This window comes from Amblyomma mixtum, chromosome 10 (assembly GCF_055824585.1).
Source record: "Amblyomma mixtum isolate Tamu chromosome 10, ASM5582458v1, whole genome shotgun sequence".
Lineage (NCBI taxonomy): Eukaryota > Metazoa > Arthropoda > Arachnida > Ixodida > Ixodidae > Amblyomma > Amblyomma mixtum.
Genome location: NC_143021.1, coordinates 19345272 through 19364602, shown reverse-complemented (window position 1 = coordinate 19364602; position 19331 = coordinate 19345272). Strand labels below are relative to the sequence as shown.

The following is a 19331-nucleotide window of genomic DNA, read 5'->3' as shown; positions in this document are numbered from 1 at the left end:
TCCGTGTCATGCGCCAAGTTCCTCTTGTAAAGGACGCCATCTCGGAGACTGTAGGAACCCAAACCTCGAACGAAAAGCCACGGAACAGCGACGTTAAGGCCCTCCAGATGCTCGATGAGCGGACGCAACTCTGAGTGAGCCCGTTGACGCCGGGCCATATCGGACGACGTGACGAGAGCAAAAAACGGGACTTTCTCGTTGCCGTCCTGCCACTGAACGAGAATAGCGCCGAGGCCAACATTGCTGACGTCAGTATGAATTTCAGTGGCAGCTCGTTCATCAAAATGGGCGAGTATTGGGACAGTCTGCAGGCGGCTGCGTAGCTCGTTGAAGGCAGCTTCCTGATCCTCGTGCCGCACAAAAGAGACTTTGTCTCTAGTAAGCATTGTAAGGGGCTCGGCAATTGTGGAAAAGTTTTCAACGAAACGTCTGTAGTAGGCACAGAGGCCCAGAAACCTACGAACGGACTTTTTGCCGGTTGGGCGCGGGAACTGTGCCACAGCGGCAGTATTCTCCGGGTCAGGACGGACTCCCTCAGCGCTTATCACGTGACCTAGAAAACTGAGCTCTTCGAAACCGAAGTGACACTTTTGTGGCTTTATCGTCAACTGTGCCAGACGGAGCGCCTGTAGCACCATTCACAGCCGGCTGAGGTGTTCCTCGAAGCTGCGAGCAAAAATGACATCATCATCAAGGTACACTAGGCATGTCTGCCATTTCAGCTCAGAAAGAACGGTGTCTATCGTGCGTTGGAAGGTTGCTGGCGCAGAACAGAGTCCAAAGGGTAGCACTTTGAATTCATAAAGGCCGTCAGGTGTCACGAACGCTGTCTTCTCTCTGTCCATTTCGCCCACTTCGATCTGCCAGTAGCCATTCTTAAGGTCGAGGGAAGAAAAATATTTAGCGTCACGCAGTCGATCCAAGGCGTCATAGATACGTGGAAGGGGGTAAAGGTCACGTTTCGTGACACGATTTAACTTCCGATAATCGACGCAGAATCGCAAGGTATCTTTTTTCTTCACCAATACCACAGGCGAAGCCCGGGGGCTCGTGGACGGCTGCACTACGTTGTCTGCAAGCATTTCTTGCACTTGGGATCGTATAGCCTCCAGTTCCATCGGCGACACTCTGTACGGGTGTTGGGATATGGGGTTTGTCTCCTCGTTGACGATGATGCGGTGTTTGGCTACCGGGGTTCGCCCTACCTTTGATGTCCTGGAAGTACTCTGCGAAATCGTGAAGGAGCTCTAACAAGCGCTACTTCTGACCCACCGACAAGCCGGGATTAATGTCAACGGTAGACAGAACGGCTGCTGCATCGCGTCCGTCCGGCGACGGTAACTCCAGAGCACATATTTCTGCGGGCTGAACGAAGTCGGTAACGTATGCGACGGCCGTTCCTTTCGCAATGCGCTGGAACTCGGTTCCGAAGTTGGTGATCAAGAGTGTCGCAGAGCGATCCCGTAAGCGAACAAGTCCTCTTGCAGCGCAGATTCCTTTCTCGAGTATAAGGCTGACGTTTCTCTCTGCCATAACGTCTCAATCACCGGGCGAGTCACTTTGCACGGGGACCATCATGCTGCACCGCGGTGGCACCGTCATGTCATCAGCAGCAATACGCAGGGCGGGCATCCTGGAGTCGTCTGGGTGGGCTCTTTCAGTTGCTTGCCTCGGCGAAAACGTCACGCGCGGCTCTTTTAAATTGATAACGGCGCCGTTAGCTTGTAAAAAGTCCAGGCCGAGAATGACATCGCGCGAACAGTGAGGTAGGACAACGAAGTCACAAACGTAAACAAATCCGTCGATTTTAACTCTCCCCGTACACAGGCCAACAGGGGTGATTAGGTGCCCACCAGCTGTGCGAATCTGAGGCCCAGTCCACGCGGTTAAAACTTTCCTCAGTTACTTTGCTAGCTCGTTGCTCATAACCGAATAGTCCGCTCCCGTATCAACCAATACCGTAACTGCTAAATCGTCGATATCGACCGGTAAGCCCGAAGCTGCACATCCTTTGTGATCGTCATGTGTCCTCGTTTAATAGCCGACGTCTGGTCGTGGACGGGATGGAGGATGTTCGGCTGTTCGCTCGTCAGCGGCCTTACCTCCGCAGGCTGATGGGTCTATAGTGTACCCGGAGAGGACTCGGTGAGCGGCTAAAACGGCTTGTCGAAGGACTGGGACTCGGCGAACGATAGCGGGTACGGGTTGGTGGGCGGTAGTCATGGCGAGGGAAATCAGTGTGGTCCCGGTGCGTTGACAGGTTCCTCAATTTCGCGGGACCGTTCGCCATTGAACGGACAGGGGTCTCGCAGATGAAATACACGATTTCCAGCTCGGCGATAAGGGCACCACCGCAAGATATGGTCAGCCTCACCGCAGTGGCAACAAAGGGGCCGCTGGTCAGGTTCCCTCCACACGTCTGTCTTCCGCAGCTTCGCTTCGGCCAATACTGTGACAGGCGGGGGCCGCGGCTGGAAAGCAGGTGGGCTTACGCTCCAAGGGGTGCGGTCGCAGTTCTGCCGGAGTATCGAAGCGTACGTCTGGCGCGGGGGCGTCGGTGTAAGGACAGCAGGGGCAACAGGTTCAGGGACCGCCTGCTGCACTTCCTCTCGGATAATTTGTGCTAACGACGGACACTGCGACTGCGACTGAGCACAGAGGTGCATTTTGTGCAGCTCTTCTTTGACGACAGACCAAAACAGCCCCCGCAGGGTGTCAGCGGAGTCGCTGGAGGCTGGCGCAAAGTCGGCAGTTGATACGGTGTTCACGGCGTGATTGTAATAGCGGGCGCGTTGTTGCAGTGTCTTTTCGACGGTAGTGGCCTCCGATAGAAATTCCGAAGTGGTGTTTGGTGGGTTTCGCACAAGCCCAGAGAACAGTTCTTTTATCCCGAGCATCAGGTGGCGCACTTTCTTGTCCTCGGTCATGTTTGGATCCGCCCTTCTGAACATTCGTGTCATGTCCTCATAATAGATGCGACGTTCTCATTGGGTCGCTGGTTTCTTGACTGCAGCGCCTGCTCAGCTCGTTCCCGACGGTCGGTATTGACGTAGGTTGCCAGCAACTGGCTGCGGAACCGTTCCCAAGAAGGAAACGTTGTCCCGTGGTTCTCGTACCACGTCCGCGCCGAGTCGTCAAGAGCTTTCACTCCGCATCCCAGCCGTTGTACCTGCAATGCTCTCGAACTGGTCAAGCTAGTCCTCCGCGTCCTCAAACGCTTCGCCATGGAAGAAGGTCGGCGGCGTTCGCGGCTGGAGGACCAGGAAATGAGCAGCTGAGTTTCCGTTGTCAGCCATAGCTGCCACGCCTCTGTTGTTAGCCATAGCTGTCGTGTCAGTCCTGTGCGTCGCGGCTGGAGCCCTGGTCTTAGGGGATAACGGGCCAAACTCTGGTGACTGACCTTGGAGTCGGCGGCTCGAACTGCGATGAATCGGTGTCAAATCCGTGTTCATAGACAGCCTTTGGGGCACGTAGACGTTGGAAAGTACCCATCACCTCCACCAAAAATGTAACGAAGACAGGACTGGCACAGCTCGCAGTTTCAGCAAGGTTCAGCTCACAGCACAGAACTGACAAGATGGCTAACTCGCTGAACGAATCACACACACACTTCGTCTTCGTCGACCGACACACGCACAATTCGGCTCCATCGTCGGCGCGCTCCCGTGAGCACGCGCCAATATATATATATGGATTTGGAGTGTGGAATTAGCACCGTGTGCAGTGCCTTAGCGGAATATTTCACAGTAGGGCCGGTGAAGCACTGAAGAAGCCATAAGAATTTTGCTACGTTATTGGTATACAAGCGTACTCGAATGAGGTTTCTGCGACAATGCTGGCGGCCTGCAGCGTAGAGGTACAACAACCTCGCAACTCTTCGCAGGGAATCGCACAGCGGGATTCACAGCGCAGAGTGTGGCCGGAGGTATTCCCTGCTCGCCGGCCGGTGTTGGACGAGGGCCACCACCCCGGCCAAAGTGACGACGAATGCCAGGAGACCGGACGCCCTGTTGACCTGTTGAACGGCCACACGCGGCAGCAGTGGAGCGTCACAGCGTCGCGACGGAATGAGTTCAGCGTCGCGTTGATTTGCTCGTACATGTCCGGCTGGTGGATGGGCATCTCCGCCGACCTCTGCGCCAGCACGACGACCGAGTCTCGAGCCTTCTTGCTGGCGGAGTGCGCCGCTTCGGATGTCCCCAGCACGAGTGCCAACAGGCACACCGCGTTGAGGGCGACGCTCGCGCGGAAAGGCAGGCACCACAGATCCCCGGGAGCGGAGGCGATGAACTGGTCGACGCTCGCCAGGGTCTCCACCATGCAGTGCGCGAACCAAGCGACGCTGCAGACGCTGAACGAGGCGTCCGCCACTTTTAGAGCTCGGCAAAGGACGCTGTGCACTCTGCGGAACGTGCGGAGAGCCTCACTGGAGTTTCGGAGGCGGAAGCATAAATAGATTGACATTGAGGCTTTTCAACTTGGCATCGATGCTGACCAGCGAGTAGTAGGCCAGAAGCATGCTCATCCAGACGCTGCCTCGAAGCAGCCCGTACCGTACGGCAACCTGGGTGAAGTTCACTACGGCTGCAGGGTTGGAGCAGAGAGTTCCGTTACCGCGGAGACAGTCTGCAGCCGCCATTGAGTCGGCACCAACGACGATGACGCTGTCGCTGTGCCCCGCTGAATGGTCCGAGTAGCACCGGGCCAACTTAGAGACGACCGTGAGACCCTGCATCGCCCAGGTGCCGAAGGTCACGAAAAAAATTTTCGAACTACTGCTCCTTGGTATCCTCGGTGCTGGCGGCGAATCCTCTGTCTCGCGAACGCCTTCTGCAAAATTCTCCTCCGTGTCTTCGGTCAGCTTTCGAAGCATGCGGCCCAAGGTGTTGGAGGCCTTGTGCATCGAGGCGTACACGACAAGTGCCGACGCCATGGTGATCACGTTGCTGGCGGTGTCCAGAGACACAACCCACTGAAGGTCTTTGCTGCTCGACACGATCTCTTTGACGGCGAAGTGACCCACGTACGTGAGCATGACCGGAGCTATCAGTAGCTTACAAACGCTGTACAGTGTGAATGAGCAAGGCTTCTGTTTCTTGATGTCGAGTGCAAAGTAGTCCTCAGGCAGCGACAGTCCGATACCTAGTATCTTCATGCTGATAAGTAACGAAAACAAACTAGTCAAGAGGTCCTTTTCATCGGCAGTGTCGTCTGATTGGCCTGCTTCGCTGTCCTCAGGTTCCAGTTTTGTCATCATCGGTGCCTTTTCTTTTATTTCCCTTGGTTTTTCGGGGATAACAGTGAACGGTGACGAAAGCTCGTTTGGTGCATCTGGCCTCTCTAGCGCGCCGCCGCTCATGTTGACCCTTGACAGCTGTGTTAATCGCTGTCGAAAAGTTGCTCGGTCTTTAGAGAGCGCTGGGAGCGGCTCTTAAGTAAGAAGCTCGTGGACGGCTTGGAGTTCTTTTTTTTTTTTGTGGAGTAGCAGGCCAGGGCCATGTTACCACCGGCCGACCTCTCCACCTTTCCCTCATTAAAATTCCTTTCTCTCTTTCTTCTCACGAGCACAACGACGTGAAGGTAGTCATATGAAGCTGCTGAAGTATCTTTGCGAGAAAGTATAATAAATTAGTCGTGTACAGTATGCCACTTTGTTTCCAAACGTTCTCCCTAAGCTCTGGGAGTTCCGTTAAAGGAAAGCCCGAAAGAATCACCGGGATCTTGCAGCTTTAGCCAACTGAACGCTTCGCTGCTGCACAAAACTGGCAACCTCCGTGAACACAAATCCGTTTCTATAGAAACGGAAGAGTGATGCACACGCTTCAGGTTCTTGCGTGACGGACCTATAGTTGCTAACACGGCGCAGATAAATGCTATGTCTGCCCGGGTAAATGATGCAGAAAATCGGTCCAGACGAAACAACCTTGTTTTCTATAGCCTTGAAGATAAAGATAAAGAAACATGGTCAGATTCTGAGAATATCATCATTGGACATATTAATGAGTATTTAGACATCCAGTTAGAGCCACGCGACATTGAGCGTGCACATCGCATTGGGACTTTCCAAACTGGTAGGTGCAGGCCTATAATTGTGAGATTTGCTCACTTTAAAGACAAAGAGCAAGTCCTGTCTTCCGCTCGGAAATTCATAGATACAGGATATGCGGTTGCTCAAGATCTCGCTCTCAGCACGCGCCTTGCCCAGAAACGCCTCATCGAATTTGGAAAGACTCGAAAACTGCGATACAAGTTGCGCAATGAAAAGCTTGTCACAAGTGAAAAATCATACCATTTCGACCATGTTTCTAACCAAGTCGTCGAGGACAGCTTCTAGCCACCATTAAAACCATATTGTGAACCCCGTTCGCCGAATCGTCACCCTTTATCATTTCTGCTTGCTGACATTCGAAGTGTTGTTCCCAAGCGCGATTCATTGTGCAGTTTAACAGGTTCATCTTCATGCGATATCTTACTACTAACTGAAACATGGCTTAACGCATCCGTTCACGATTCTGAGATTCTTCCATTTCTCTCAGATTTTGACATATTCCGGAAGGTTTGGTTTATGGGGTTTAACGTCCCAGAGCGACTGAGGCTATGAGAGACGCCGTAGTGGAGGGCTCCGGAAATTTCGACTACCTGGGGTTCTTTAACGTGCACTGACATCGCACAGTACACGGGCCTCTAGAATTTCTCCTCCAAAGAAATTCTAGCCGCCGCGGCCGGGATCGAACCCGCGTCTTTTGGGTCACCAGCCGAGCACCATAACCGCTGAGCCACCGCGGCGGCTATTCCGGAAGGATAGACCCGATCATTCGCGCGGTGGGGGTGTATTGATCGCCACTAAACGGGATCTGCATTGTTGATTTGTTAACCTCCCTTCACAACTGAAAATGATTTGGCTTCGATGCACTACTACACATCCGCCCATCCTCATTGGTATTTGTTACCGCCCTCCTAATGCTGACAGTTATTTCACCCCCTTATTTCATGATGCCTTAAATGTGTTAACTAAAACATATCCACTTTGTCCTATCCTTCTCTTCGGTGATTTTAATTTTCCTACAATAGATTGGTCTAATCCCGCCGCTACATTACCGAAAAGCAGCCCGGCTAGCGATTTCTTAAACACGTGTATGACTTTTGGCTTAACTCAACTCGTCACTGATCCCACACGCTTTACTGACCACTCGTCCAACGTTCTAGATCTCGTATTAACAACGCATCCTGATAATTTTACTCCTATCACCTTGTTGCGCGGTCTCAGCGATCATTTGTCGATACATACTTCTTTTTATTCCAACGTACTAAAGAAACAAAAAATAACAAAACACTTACGCTTTATGATAAAGGAGACTATGCCAGCATGAACTGTGAATTATCAGACTACTTCGACGCCTTCGCTGCTAACTTTCCACTACATTCTCTCGAGTCGAACTGGTTACTTTTCGAAACAGAGATGGATCGGCTTATAAGTCTTTACATTCCAACCGTTACTATAACAGAAAGAATAACATCACCATGGTTTAATGTATCACTCAAACGACTCAATAATAAGAAAAAGCGCCTATTCCGGTCGGCCAAGCTGTCCAACTCTTCTTCCCCATGGCAGAAGTATCATGCTGTCGCAAAAGAATACGACAAGTTAACCGCTCAGACTAAACGCAAGTTTTTTTCTACTACTTTACCAGCTATGCTACAGACTAACCCAAAACGATTTTGGAAAACCATTAGCCCTAATCAATGTCATGAGATTTCACTTAACAGTAGCTCTGGATCTCCTATTCCTGACACTGAGGTTGCAGATGTTCTTAACACAGCATTCAGTTCGGTCTTTACTAATGAGCCCCTTGACAATCTTCCAGATCCACCATATTTTACGCACCCGCTCATGCAAAATATCCCATTTCATCCCATCGGCATAGTCAAGGTGAACAACTCGTCATCTACTGGAGTGGACGGTATCAACGCCAAAGTGCTGAAAAATACTAAACATACGTGTAGCCTGTTCTTATCGTTCATATTCCAGGAATCCCTGAACACCGGTTCAATTCCACGTGACTGGCAGGTGGGCAAGGTCATCCCAGTCTTCAAGAAAGGTAGCCGATCATCGCCGAGTAACTACCGCCCGATTTCCATAACAAGCATTTATTGCAAAATAATGGAGCATGTTTTATACTCGCATATTGCTAACTTCCTATCGTCCGTTCATTTTTTTCACTCAAGCCAGCATGGTTTTCACAAGAATCATTCCTGTGACACCCAACTGGCATTCTCCCTGCACGACTTACATTTAAACCTTGATCGTAATATCCCGACTAATGCAGCGTTTTTAGAATTCGAAAACGCGTTCGATAAGGTCCCCCATGGTCGTCTCTTACAAAAGTTACTGCGCCTTAATATTCATCCATGTGTTCTGAACTGGATTCGAGGGTTTTTATCTAACCGCCAGCAGTTCGTATATGCCAATTCACACTCTTCATCCCTAACACCTGTGCTGTCGGGGGTACCGCAAGGAACGGTACTCGGGACCCTCCTTTTCTTGATATATATTAATGACCTACCGTGTAACATTCCATCTCATATCCGACTCTTTGCCGATGACTGTGTCGCTTACCGTGGAATTACTAACTCCAACGACCATTTCGCATTACAAACTGACCTTATTCGCATACAGGACTGGTGTAAAACATGGCTCATGTCATTAAATATTTCTAAAACCGTGTTAATGTCCATTCACCGTCGTCGTAATTACGTAGTGCCTAATTATAATATTAATAACCTGCAGATTGGAACATCCGAATCATTCAAATATCTTGGTGTGCATATCTCGCGTGACCTAGCTTGGACCTGTCATATTAACCACATAATAAATTCTGCTAATTGTGCTCTAGGCTATTTACGCCGTAACCTTTCACTCGCTCCTCCCCCTATTAAACAGCTTGCTTTTCAAACCTTTGTGCGACCCAAGCTTGAGTATGCTAACGCTATTTTTGATCCGCACCACAATAATCTTACTAACGCCCTCGAATTGCTTCAGAACCGCGCAACGCGATTCATTCTATCTAATTATTCCTACCACTCAAGCATCTCAGCACTAAAAGCTCTAATTAACTCGCCCCCCCTAGCCTCGCACCGTAAGATAGCACTTCTTAACCTTTTTCATAAATTTTTCCATTCCTTGCCTCTTGATAACCCCTACATAAAAAGAGCCCACCGCATCGCCCGGTTCAGCCACAGTAACGCAGTGTATCCCCTACAAGCCCATACTGTGACATTTCAGCAGTCATTTTTTCAGCGTACTGCACGAGACTGGAATGACCTGCCCACCGAAGTTGCCATTATCATCAACCCACTAGAATTCAAGCGGAGCATCGCCAACCTTTCATCTTAACATTTTTTACCATTGTTTGCCAGATACCGTCCACTCCCTCATCTAATGTCTCAACCGAGACCTTTGAGGAAATAAATAAAAAAAAAAAGAGCGGCAGTGGCGGGCCTCAAACCATTATTTGTGCCCCGCGGCCACCTCTGCTGACACGCAGCCGCTTTAGCACTAGATCGAATTATATGACGGGCGCTTTGTCAAGCGGACGCGAATTATCGAATCGTTGAGGGATTCAAACGGTGGCGGCAGAGAAGCGGCCACCCGGCTACGCTGTACTGGGCACCCGTCCGTCGGCGACGGCCGAAACGCGTGCAGTGCGCCTTCACAGACTGAGCTCCAACTATTCGACGCTAAAACAGGTTAAAGCTGGGGCTATCTAGAGTAGAAACCCAGAGGCAAGCATGCTACGAAGTGCGCTGCTTCAGGTAATCGCTCGAATCAGTTCAATGGAAAGTGGTTCGCTTTATCTACCAGATACCGGCGCAGTGACTCTCCCGAGGAGCTGCTTTGCAGCGCAGGCTTCGACACATTATCAAGTCACGTAACAGTGCATAGACTCAAGTTTTTACATCAATTAATTTGTAAAGCATTCAACATGAATGCTGCTACTTACATTAGTTTTAACCGTTCTATAGAAACACGACACAAGCATGAATCTACGCCAAAGCATTCTTCCCGAATTTCAGCAACTGCATTCCAGAGATAAGCTATTAATCATAGCACTCGGCACCAAACGAAGCACTGCCTTTCTGTACTCGACATTTTTTGTGCATTTGCAGTTAAAAGTGCAAGTCCGAATTGAAGTCTTCAACACACCTGCTGTTTTGAGCTGCTTAGAAAAAGCAACTTTTATGCATATCCGCATGATGCCATTATGAGAACACAACGCGACAGCCACGGCGCTCCATCTTTGCTGCCACGACACCTAACACCACCGCCCGCAGCAGCTCTAGCTGCACGTGCTAGGCAGCATACCTATTTGTGTTGCCTCCCAGAAATGCGAATATTGACTGCACACCACTGAGAATTAATCCAACAGCCTGAAATTCTTAAAGGTAACACAGTCATACCTTACAATAACAGATTTGCTTATAGCCCAGTCCACAGTCAATCCGCTTCTGCCCGGAGCGGTCTCTTGGCTACTCTGATTTCAGCATAATGCATTTAGATCGATCCGCCATCCACTGTCATACAACGTGAGAACTTCAAGGGACTATGCAGTGAATTAAAAGTCGCTTGTAAATGTTTTCAATGCTTAGAAATGATGCTAAGAAGCATTCACACCAAGTATGAGTCTTCGGAACTGAGCCGGCAATTTATTATGAATTTTTAAAACCGCGTTTTTTAACATTCGCGGGCCGATTGGCGTCTTCGTTGTAACCGACTTCGAAAAATCAAAATCGGGAAAATAGACGTCACTAGTCCCGTGACGTCGGCAGGTCACCCCACGCTGTCATTCGCTGGAGCCACGACAGCCACGCCGTCACGGGCACGCTTCCGGTAGCCGCGAAAATCGTCTGCTCGAGCCGCTGCGCGACCCCCTCTGGCAAGCGCGAGCCAAGGCATTGCCTTCGTGCATATGTTTTCAATTTACCTCTGCCGCCTCTTTCTCTCGGAAGTTCGGGAACAACTCGCCCTTGTCGCAGTGACAGGCAAAGAAACCCGACGCGCGCCGCAATCCAGGAAGGCGAGGAGAGACGCTGCCGACGCTGCTGCTGGGGCACCGTGTGCTGGGGTGCTGGGTGCGACAACCGGAAGTCGCAAACCGAACGTCAGTGAATGACGTATTCATGGGCGGGGCCCAGTACCAGAGCTGTTTTCTTTATTTTTTCTTGGTGCCCCGCGCGTACGAGTTGGGGAAGGAGAGGAGGAGCGCGATTTTTAATCGCCTATAACTTCGTTGTTATTGATACTAGCTCAAAAATTCTTGCGCTGTGGTGACAAGTGATGGAATGCCTATCTCTCGTCTGCTTTACCTAATCGCAATTAATTTACTGCATAGTCCCTTTGAGCCGCGATATGCAGCAAAGACAATCACATTTTTATGTCGCCTTAACGTGGCGGTTCTCTGTAATGTGACAACACCAAACGTGTTGTAATCTTCGCGTCTGCCCTGTAAATTGCGGAATGCCAAATTTTTCGTCATCTTCGATGCGCTCCGCGGAGGACGGAGGGAGCAGGTCCTTGCTAGCCTCACCGCAATGAGCAAGGCGGCTCCTTCGCCGCTGGTGCTGCCCCTCCTCTCCTGAAAGTGGGCACCGACGCGAACCACGACGCGGCCGCGAAATATGGCGCTATTCTCGACGCCAGCGGCCAAGCATAACGAGCGCAAGACGCCGAGGCAGGCGGAAACTGGACGGCGAACGAAACGACTCACAGCAACGGCAGGGAGAGCAACTCTACTTCCTTCTTTCTTGTCATTTCTCCAGGTCGACCACACGGCCCTTGTAAAACGGTCGCTATAAAGTATTTTGCCTGACCCTAGGGGGAAGTTCGGTGGTGGAGAGGGAGATTGCCTACCCATTACCCTGGAAACGTCGCTGTTTGGATAATAGATCTAAAAGGTATACTGGTTTATGGGGGTTTAACGTTCCAAAGCGACTCAGGCTCTAAGGGACGCCGTAGTGAAGGGCTCCGGAAATTTCGGCCACCTGGGGTTCTTTAAATGGCGCAGTAAATGGGCCTCTAGAGGTTCGCCTTATAGAAATACGACTGCCGCTGCCGGGATCGAACCCCTGTCTTTCGGGTCAGCAGCCGAGCGCCATAACCACTGAGCCACCACGGCGGCTCTAAAAAACAGATTCAGCAAAAACATTAAAAAATATTTTTTTACCTATAGATATCACAAACCGTCGTGGATGACTGGTGAGTCACTACTGTTCGCAGTCAGCGGCGCCATGTCGCGCGTGAGCTCTGGGCAGTCGCAGTCGGTGCTCTTGCAGTTCCACCACGCAGGTCAACCAATGTTAACGTACACTCATAACGCAGTTGCTTCTCTGCCACTCTTCACCATCAGGAACGAGAACGCCAGACAGCATATACTTGAAACGCAGCCAGACACGACGCAAAAAGCAGCCCACTACGGCCAATGTCCAACCCAAACAACGAGGTCAAATTTTGGGCATCAAAGGGTGAATGCACTGCAGACATCGAGCGGTGGACTCTCCACACGCTACGCAGGCATGCAGAGTTCTGTACCGGCGCAAAAATGTCTTTCCTGTTTCCTTTTTTGCATCCTGCTGCTCATACTTAAATAATGCACATTGCCTTCCACCCTTTCTCAGTGAAAACGGCAGCATACAATTCCGCAGTAGGACCCAGTCCCAGGCCCCTTTACCACACGACCACTGAGGACACCGGCAGTCGCCACCGCTACCATCCTGGTACTCGTGTTCCTCAGGCCTACTTAGACAGCAGGCCCGCGCGAGCTCTGGGTTGCGAGATTCTACGACGCCGGCGGTCATATCTTAAACAGCACATAAATTCCGATGGCTATAATAACAATAACAATATTAATTATGAAATCAAAAAAGTTATTTCATTCCATTATTTTTTTTATTCGAGGTGTTTGCCATTAGACATAATGCATAAGGGAAAGAAAGTTATATTAAGGAGTGCCGCCGCGGTGGCTCAGTGGTTATGGTGCTCGGCTGCTGACCCAAAAGACGCGGGTTCGATCCCGGCCGCGGCGGCTGAATTTCTTTGGAGGAGAAATTCGAGGCCCGTGTACTGTGCGATGTCAGTGCACGTTAAAGAACCCCAGGTGGTCGAAATTTCCGGAGCCCTCCACTACGGCGTCTCTCATAGCCTTAGTCGCTTTGGGACGTTAAACCCCATAAATCAAACCTATATTAAGGAGTGTAAACAAGCCTCGCTTAAAAAGTGGCAAAAGTTCATGATAAAGCGAATATCATGAATCCACTTTCGAGAATCGCCTGCAACGTCCCATCGCAGGCCTGCCTTCTTTAGGAAGCGTCGTCTCACGGAGGCTGTAGCCGGGCAAGTCCACAGCAAGTGTTTTTCGTCACACTGGTCTGGCGCAGCACCACAATGGGGACGCTTGTCAGTCACTTCGAAACGTTTGTCACGCCACCGATGACGCACAGAAGGAGTCAGAGCCGCTCCTGGCCGAATCCTCCTGCACGAGCCGCTCGTGCCCGAGTGAGACTCCGGGGGAATTAGAGAACACGGAGGAATTAGAGCGCGTGTTCGCTCCATTATGAACACACTATACAATTTCGACCCCTTGACAAAGCCGCAAGCCCATGCAATGGAACTTAATGTAAGTCAAAACAAACCATGTTAAATATAAACTGCGCTCATAGTAGAATTGCCTACAGGAGAAAAACAAGCGGGAACACGTTCACAACTTTTGCCACTTTTTACGAGAGAATTGTTTACACTCGTTCTTCTTTCTCACCCTTTCTCATTATGCTTCATGGCAAACATCCCGAATAAAAGAAAAAACCTAGCACACTGTAGAGCAATACACGACCGAAAGCACAGCGAGAGAAAAGAACAACCCAGTCGCTACTTCCATACCTCCAACGGGGTTGGTTGTCAAGGTCCGTGTGCGTTGCATCGATGATTTGTAATAGTTGTTTGTTTATGCTCAAAGGTGCCGGAACATAATAATAACTTGTTTATTTCCATCAGTGATGGGGAATACTGCGGATAAAATCCGCTTGACAACAAGCGACTTGACTGAAGCCCGCAGCCTCCCTACAAAGCAGGCAGCGATAGAACAACAACAAAAAAAAAACTCGCAGAAAGCACAATATTCAAAATTAATGCACGCACACTTGATAGTCACAAGAGGTAAATAACAAAAGGCAAGATAACACTTTTAGTTGTTATTGTAAGCAAGGATTGTTAATGAAATGTTTGCGTAGGGTTCGTGCAGAAATTGTATGCAAATTTATACCTGATTTGTGGAATGAATTTGAAAGGGTTGGCAGTGTGTATGACACTTTTTGCCTGGAATAATTTACCCGCGCAGTGACCACCTTCCACGGTTCTGTGTAACGGGTGGTGTAGGAATGTGTGTTTTTATCGAGATCTGATAATTCATGAAAAAACTTGAGATTTTCTTTCACCTCCCGTTTGAAAGCCAGACTTAACTTATAGTTATAAAGATTAAACACGCGTATCATGTTTGCTTTAGAAAATAGCTCTGAAGTATGGGAATGATACGGTACATTAAAAAGTGCTCGAACAATTTTTTTTTTTGCAGTATATGTATTCTTTCAAGATTTGTACGTGCCGTGGTACCCCATACCAATACACAATAATACAAAGAAGAAAAAAAGAGAGTATTGTAAATAAGAAGCTTTATATTGAAAGGTAATATAGCTCTGTTTCGCGCCGTCATACCAACAACACGAGATAGCTTCCCTGAAACAGATTCAATGTGCGCATCCCAAAGCATATTCTGTGTGAAGATAACTCCAAGTATTTTAACACTGCTATCTATTTTGATTTTTCCTTCTCGTAAAGAAGGGTGATTAGACTGCTGTTTATTTGCTTCGATTTCGGCCTGAAAATTACGGCTTTTGTCTTTTTTGTATTAATTTGTAGACTGTTTGCTGCGGACCATTTATGAAGGGATCTTAGAGCAGAGTTGGCTTTATTCTGAAGGCTACTAGGTTCAGGTGATGAAAAAAATATACTAGCGTCATCAGCGTATAAAATGTATTTTGCATCTCTGTAGACATGAACTAAGTCATTTATATAGACTATAAAAAGGAACGGGCCAAGAATACTGCCTTGAGGAACACCTGTGTTGATTTGTTTCAAATCTGAACGGCAGTTCTCTATTTGTACATACTGATGACGATGATCTAGGTACGATTTTATGAGATTTTGACTGTGTCCTCAAACGCCGTAAGTCTCAAGCTTTTCAAGTAATATGGAATGATGGACGCAATCAAATGCTTTAGTGATATCTATGTAAAGGCCGAGCACAAAATTCTTGTTGTCAAACTGCGACAGAATAAATTCTTTTTGCTCAAGTAGTGCTAATTCCGTCGATCGGCGTTTTCTAAATCCAAACTGGGCAGAGGAAATAAGATTATGCTTATCGAAAAAATTAAACATTTGCATATGTATTAGCTTCTCTAATCCCTTGGATAGCACCGGTAAAATGGAAATAGGCCTGTAATTTTTAATATCGTTTACGTCACCTTTCTTAAACAGGACCGAAACTCTTGCAATCTGCATCCTCCTCGGAAAGATAGCGCTCGCCAACAACATATTAAAGATACAAGTGAGATATGGAGAAAGAATATCGAGCACATATTTGATTGGCCGGAGCTGCATGCCTTCTACGTCGCAACTTGAGCTATTTTTGAGTGAAAGGAAAACTGACTATACCTCAAGTTCCGTAAAAGGGCGAAAAAAAGTGAAAATTGATTTCTATCAGGCAGTAATGTCGGAATATCAGTCGATGCACAACTATTGGAGTAGCCCACAAAATAATCGTTAAACGTATTTGCTAGAGCACTTCCCGATATTTCTATGCCACCAAGCCGTAGCTTTTCTACACGCGGAGATGACCGGCGACGATTCAAGAGGGTATTTAGCTTCTGCCATAACATATCAAGTTTATTCGAACAGCTGTCAAATTCGGCATGAAAACAGAATTTCCTATGCACTTTTATTTTTCTGTTCAGTTTGTTTCTAAATGATTTATATTCCTTTAATACGCTGGGATCCTTGGTCTTAATAAACTTGTGGTATGGTGCATTTTTACAATTTATTTGTTTCAACAATTTGGGCATTGTTTTAATTGTTTTAACAAGTTTCACTAAGCAGGCAGGACTGCATCAAACAAAATATTAAAACCAGTGATGAAGTCATTTATGTCGGTTTCTTTGCTGTACAGCGAGCGAACGTTTAGGTGAAGGCATTTCAGTGAAACAGCATGGTGACTTGAGACAAAGGTGTTTAACTCGTGCGGGAGAATATGACTGCGACTAGCCATTTTTAACAAAAATTAATCTGGCCTTATCATCTTGTTCGTGACGTGGGATGCGACGAATTCTAATGATCGTAGACACGAGCAGCTATGTTGTTAGGGGCCATCGTAAATTCTTTGTACGCCTCTTCTCAAAACTTCATCGGCTTTAAATTGAGCCGAAATAACGAAGAAATCTTGATTGGCAGGGCGTGAGGTCTGAAGAAAATATGAGCCATGGTTTATTCCTTCAGCGGAGGTAATTCCGACAGAAGACAAATGTAGGCAGATGAGATTAGGTTGTTTGCGGAGATGAGGAGCCACAGACGGTGCAGGAAAGAGTTAATCTGAAAAGTGATTCAGCGGCACTATTTCAAACGCACACAGAGCGACCTGACAGGACAGGCGGTGGACGTCAGGGGGAGAGGCCTCCATCCTGTCTTGTGCGTAGTTAGGGCAATATCACCATGAACTGTTGCTTCACCAGAATGCACAGTGGATCCTGCCCCGCCACAAGAAAGTGTAACTAACAGTGGAAAACCGCAAAGAGTAGAGGATGCGGCGCTTCGTCAGGATGGCTGCTCGCGCACACTCCAGTCTAGATATGAGGCACCAGTCGCTAAATGCGCGCCTGCATTGTCACTGGCCATCTGTGGATCCCAAATTACTCCAGAAGACTTGCACTGATCAAGTAACTTTTCAAATATGACATTGCTTTCAGTGCATCTTTCATTTGAGTCTTTTAATGCGTCATTTAGAGCGTACTGCACTCGCATTTTACGCAAGTAGTGCTCATGTTGTTTCATATTATTTAGAGTTGTAAATAGCATTTCACTTTTCAAGCAAAAAAGTTCTCTCAACTTTACGGGGCTCAAAAGAAGTTTTCCCTCCTCACAGCAACAGCATGATGCGAGAGCTAACAGAAGTACTGATGGCTCCGCTCACAAGACCACGAACAAATATTAAATGGGCGCTTCATTATCGGTATGCGATAACAAAAGGTTAGCATTACGTCTTCCCCTTGTTACCTGTCTCTCTCTTCTCTCCCCTATAAGTGGAGAGGCAGTGTCACTCTCTACACTTTGCCACTTGCCATCGGCGTACCAGTCGGAGCAGGTGGCAAGTGGATGGAACACTGCGTCGCCGGAGACCGGACACTTTTTGTTGAGGGTGAGCTTTCTATGCTAAGGCATTGAAAACGCGAAAACTGCATAGTTGCTACCACGGAGCATTGAACGACGCTGAAAGGCGCTTCCAAGGACGTTGTTCGGTACTTAAGCGCAACGATGGATTAGCGTGCACCTAGAGGTGGGGAGGAGGGTAAGAGGTCCTAATCACATACAACATTCTCTTCGGTGAAAAAACAATATGATGACGCGCCGCTATTTAAAAGAAACTGTTCGGTCCGGTGGGGCGGGGGCGTTGATTCATTGCCCTTCTGCAGCTCTCACTCGTATCGTACCATCCGCAGCGCAGACAAACACAGCAAGAAAGTAATGTTGTCAGTATGCCCAATGTTGCCACTGACAAGCAATATTGACTCAGCCGTCTACCGACTTAAAAAACTAAAGTACGCAAAGAAATAATTTATTCAGTGTGAATAGCAAATGGCCAGAAATTACAATACGAAATAAAGCTTAACTGCTGGGTACATTCTACAGCAAGATGACGCGCTTCATATATATCACAAATATTTTTTGAGTTTCTGGCGCATAATAATGGCACTTCGGATAAAAAGCCAGACGGCGTACTGATGCCGAGATCCCCTTCATCTAAACAGGCAACAAAGCCTGGCTTAGTAGTGTAATGTCATCGCAGAAGAAAGAAATTTGAACGAATTATTCCCTTTCTCGACACGAGCACACGGTTCACTTACTGAATGTTTACCAGCAGATAGTATGTATGCATGTTCAAAAGAGAATTAGTTCTCCATAACTCTGCCCAAAATGTCACCAACGCGTAGTTGTAAAGCTGTTATCGACTCATGTAAGCACTGCTCATCATTATATTCGGTTAAATATAGGTGCTCTTTTCCGTCTGTTTTCGCAAGACTGAATAGTAAAATTAAAATAGCACATGAAACACTTAACACAAATCATGCTTCAAAGCAAACAACACTTGCAGACTGCCGCGGCAACAATTCATTCTAGGTTAAAAGCACAAATCAAAAGCCTGCGTGAACTGCGCGGTGAACAGACAGAGACCCAGGCACTTGCAGCATGGTATGTTTCACGTAGGTCAATGTGCACACTGAACCGACATCAAGAGCGCAAATTCAGGTAGAAAAAGCTACCATAACGACCGCCGGCCATGGACCTCGTGTCTCGCGTCTTCCCATCGCGATAGCGCGCGCACAGTCGCACAACTGTCCACTAAATTACGTCAGGCCCTTCACAGTACAGAGGTCTGGGCTCAGCGCTTCAGCGTCTGCTCTTCCGTTTGGGCTTCACTGGCTGGCACAAGACGCGCAGCCACGGGTGCTCAGTCGCTCCCTGGCGACGGCGGAGCGGAGCCGAGGTGTTCGGGCGCCAGGAACGCTGGAGGCTGGAGCAGCAGCCGCGACGACGGCAGCGTTCCGCTGCAGCGCCAAGAGTCGGCCAGCTCGCGCCGCAGAGACTCCGATATGTTCCTGCCGAAAGCCAGGCGAATTCCATTTTCATCGTCATCCCAACTACGTCCAGTGCAGGACAGCAATGATCTCCAAATGACCCTATTCGGCGACAGCTGCCGCCACGCTATTCCACTGACAGCCTAATATGACCTTTTTTGAGACAGAAATGGTAATAGCGCTACAGCAAGACGTAAACAAGAAAGACTGATACAGGACATGCGCTAAGTTGAGAAGATGACGGGTGGTCAATCATAAAAGGGCCCTGGGTTTTCGACAGATGCTTTAGAAGAACGTCAATTTGGGCTAGATGGTGCATTATTTTCAGACAGAAGTTGAGAAGACAGGTGGTCAATCACAAAAAGGCCCTGGGTTTCCGA

At 48.5% G+C, this 19331-nt stretch overlaps 1 protein-coding gene across 1 annotated transcript in view; it reads right to left on the bottom strand.

The window, feature by feature from the left end:
* Positions 1-18376: 18376 nt before the first annotated feature.
* LOC149325282 (uncharacterized) overlaps positions 18377-19331 on the bottom strand; it is a 28177-nt gene continuing 27222 nt past the window's right edge. The window contains exon 6 of the mRNA XM_089563699.1: positions 18377-18972. Within this exon, the coding sequence (XP_089419825.1) occupies positions 18825-18972 (148 nt within the window). The 3' untranslated portion in view covers positions 18377-18824. The remainder of the gene's footprint in view (positions 18973-19331) is intronic.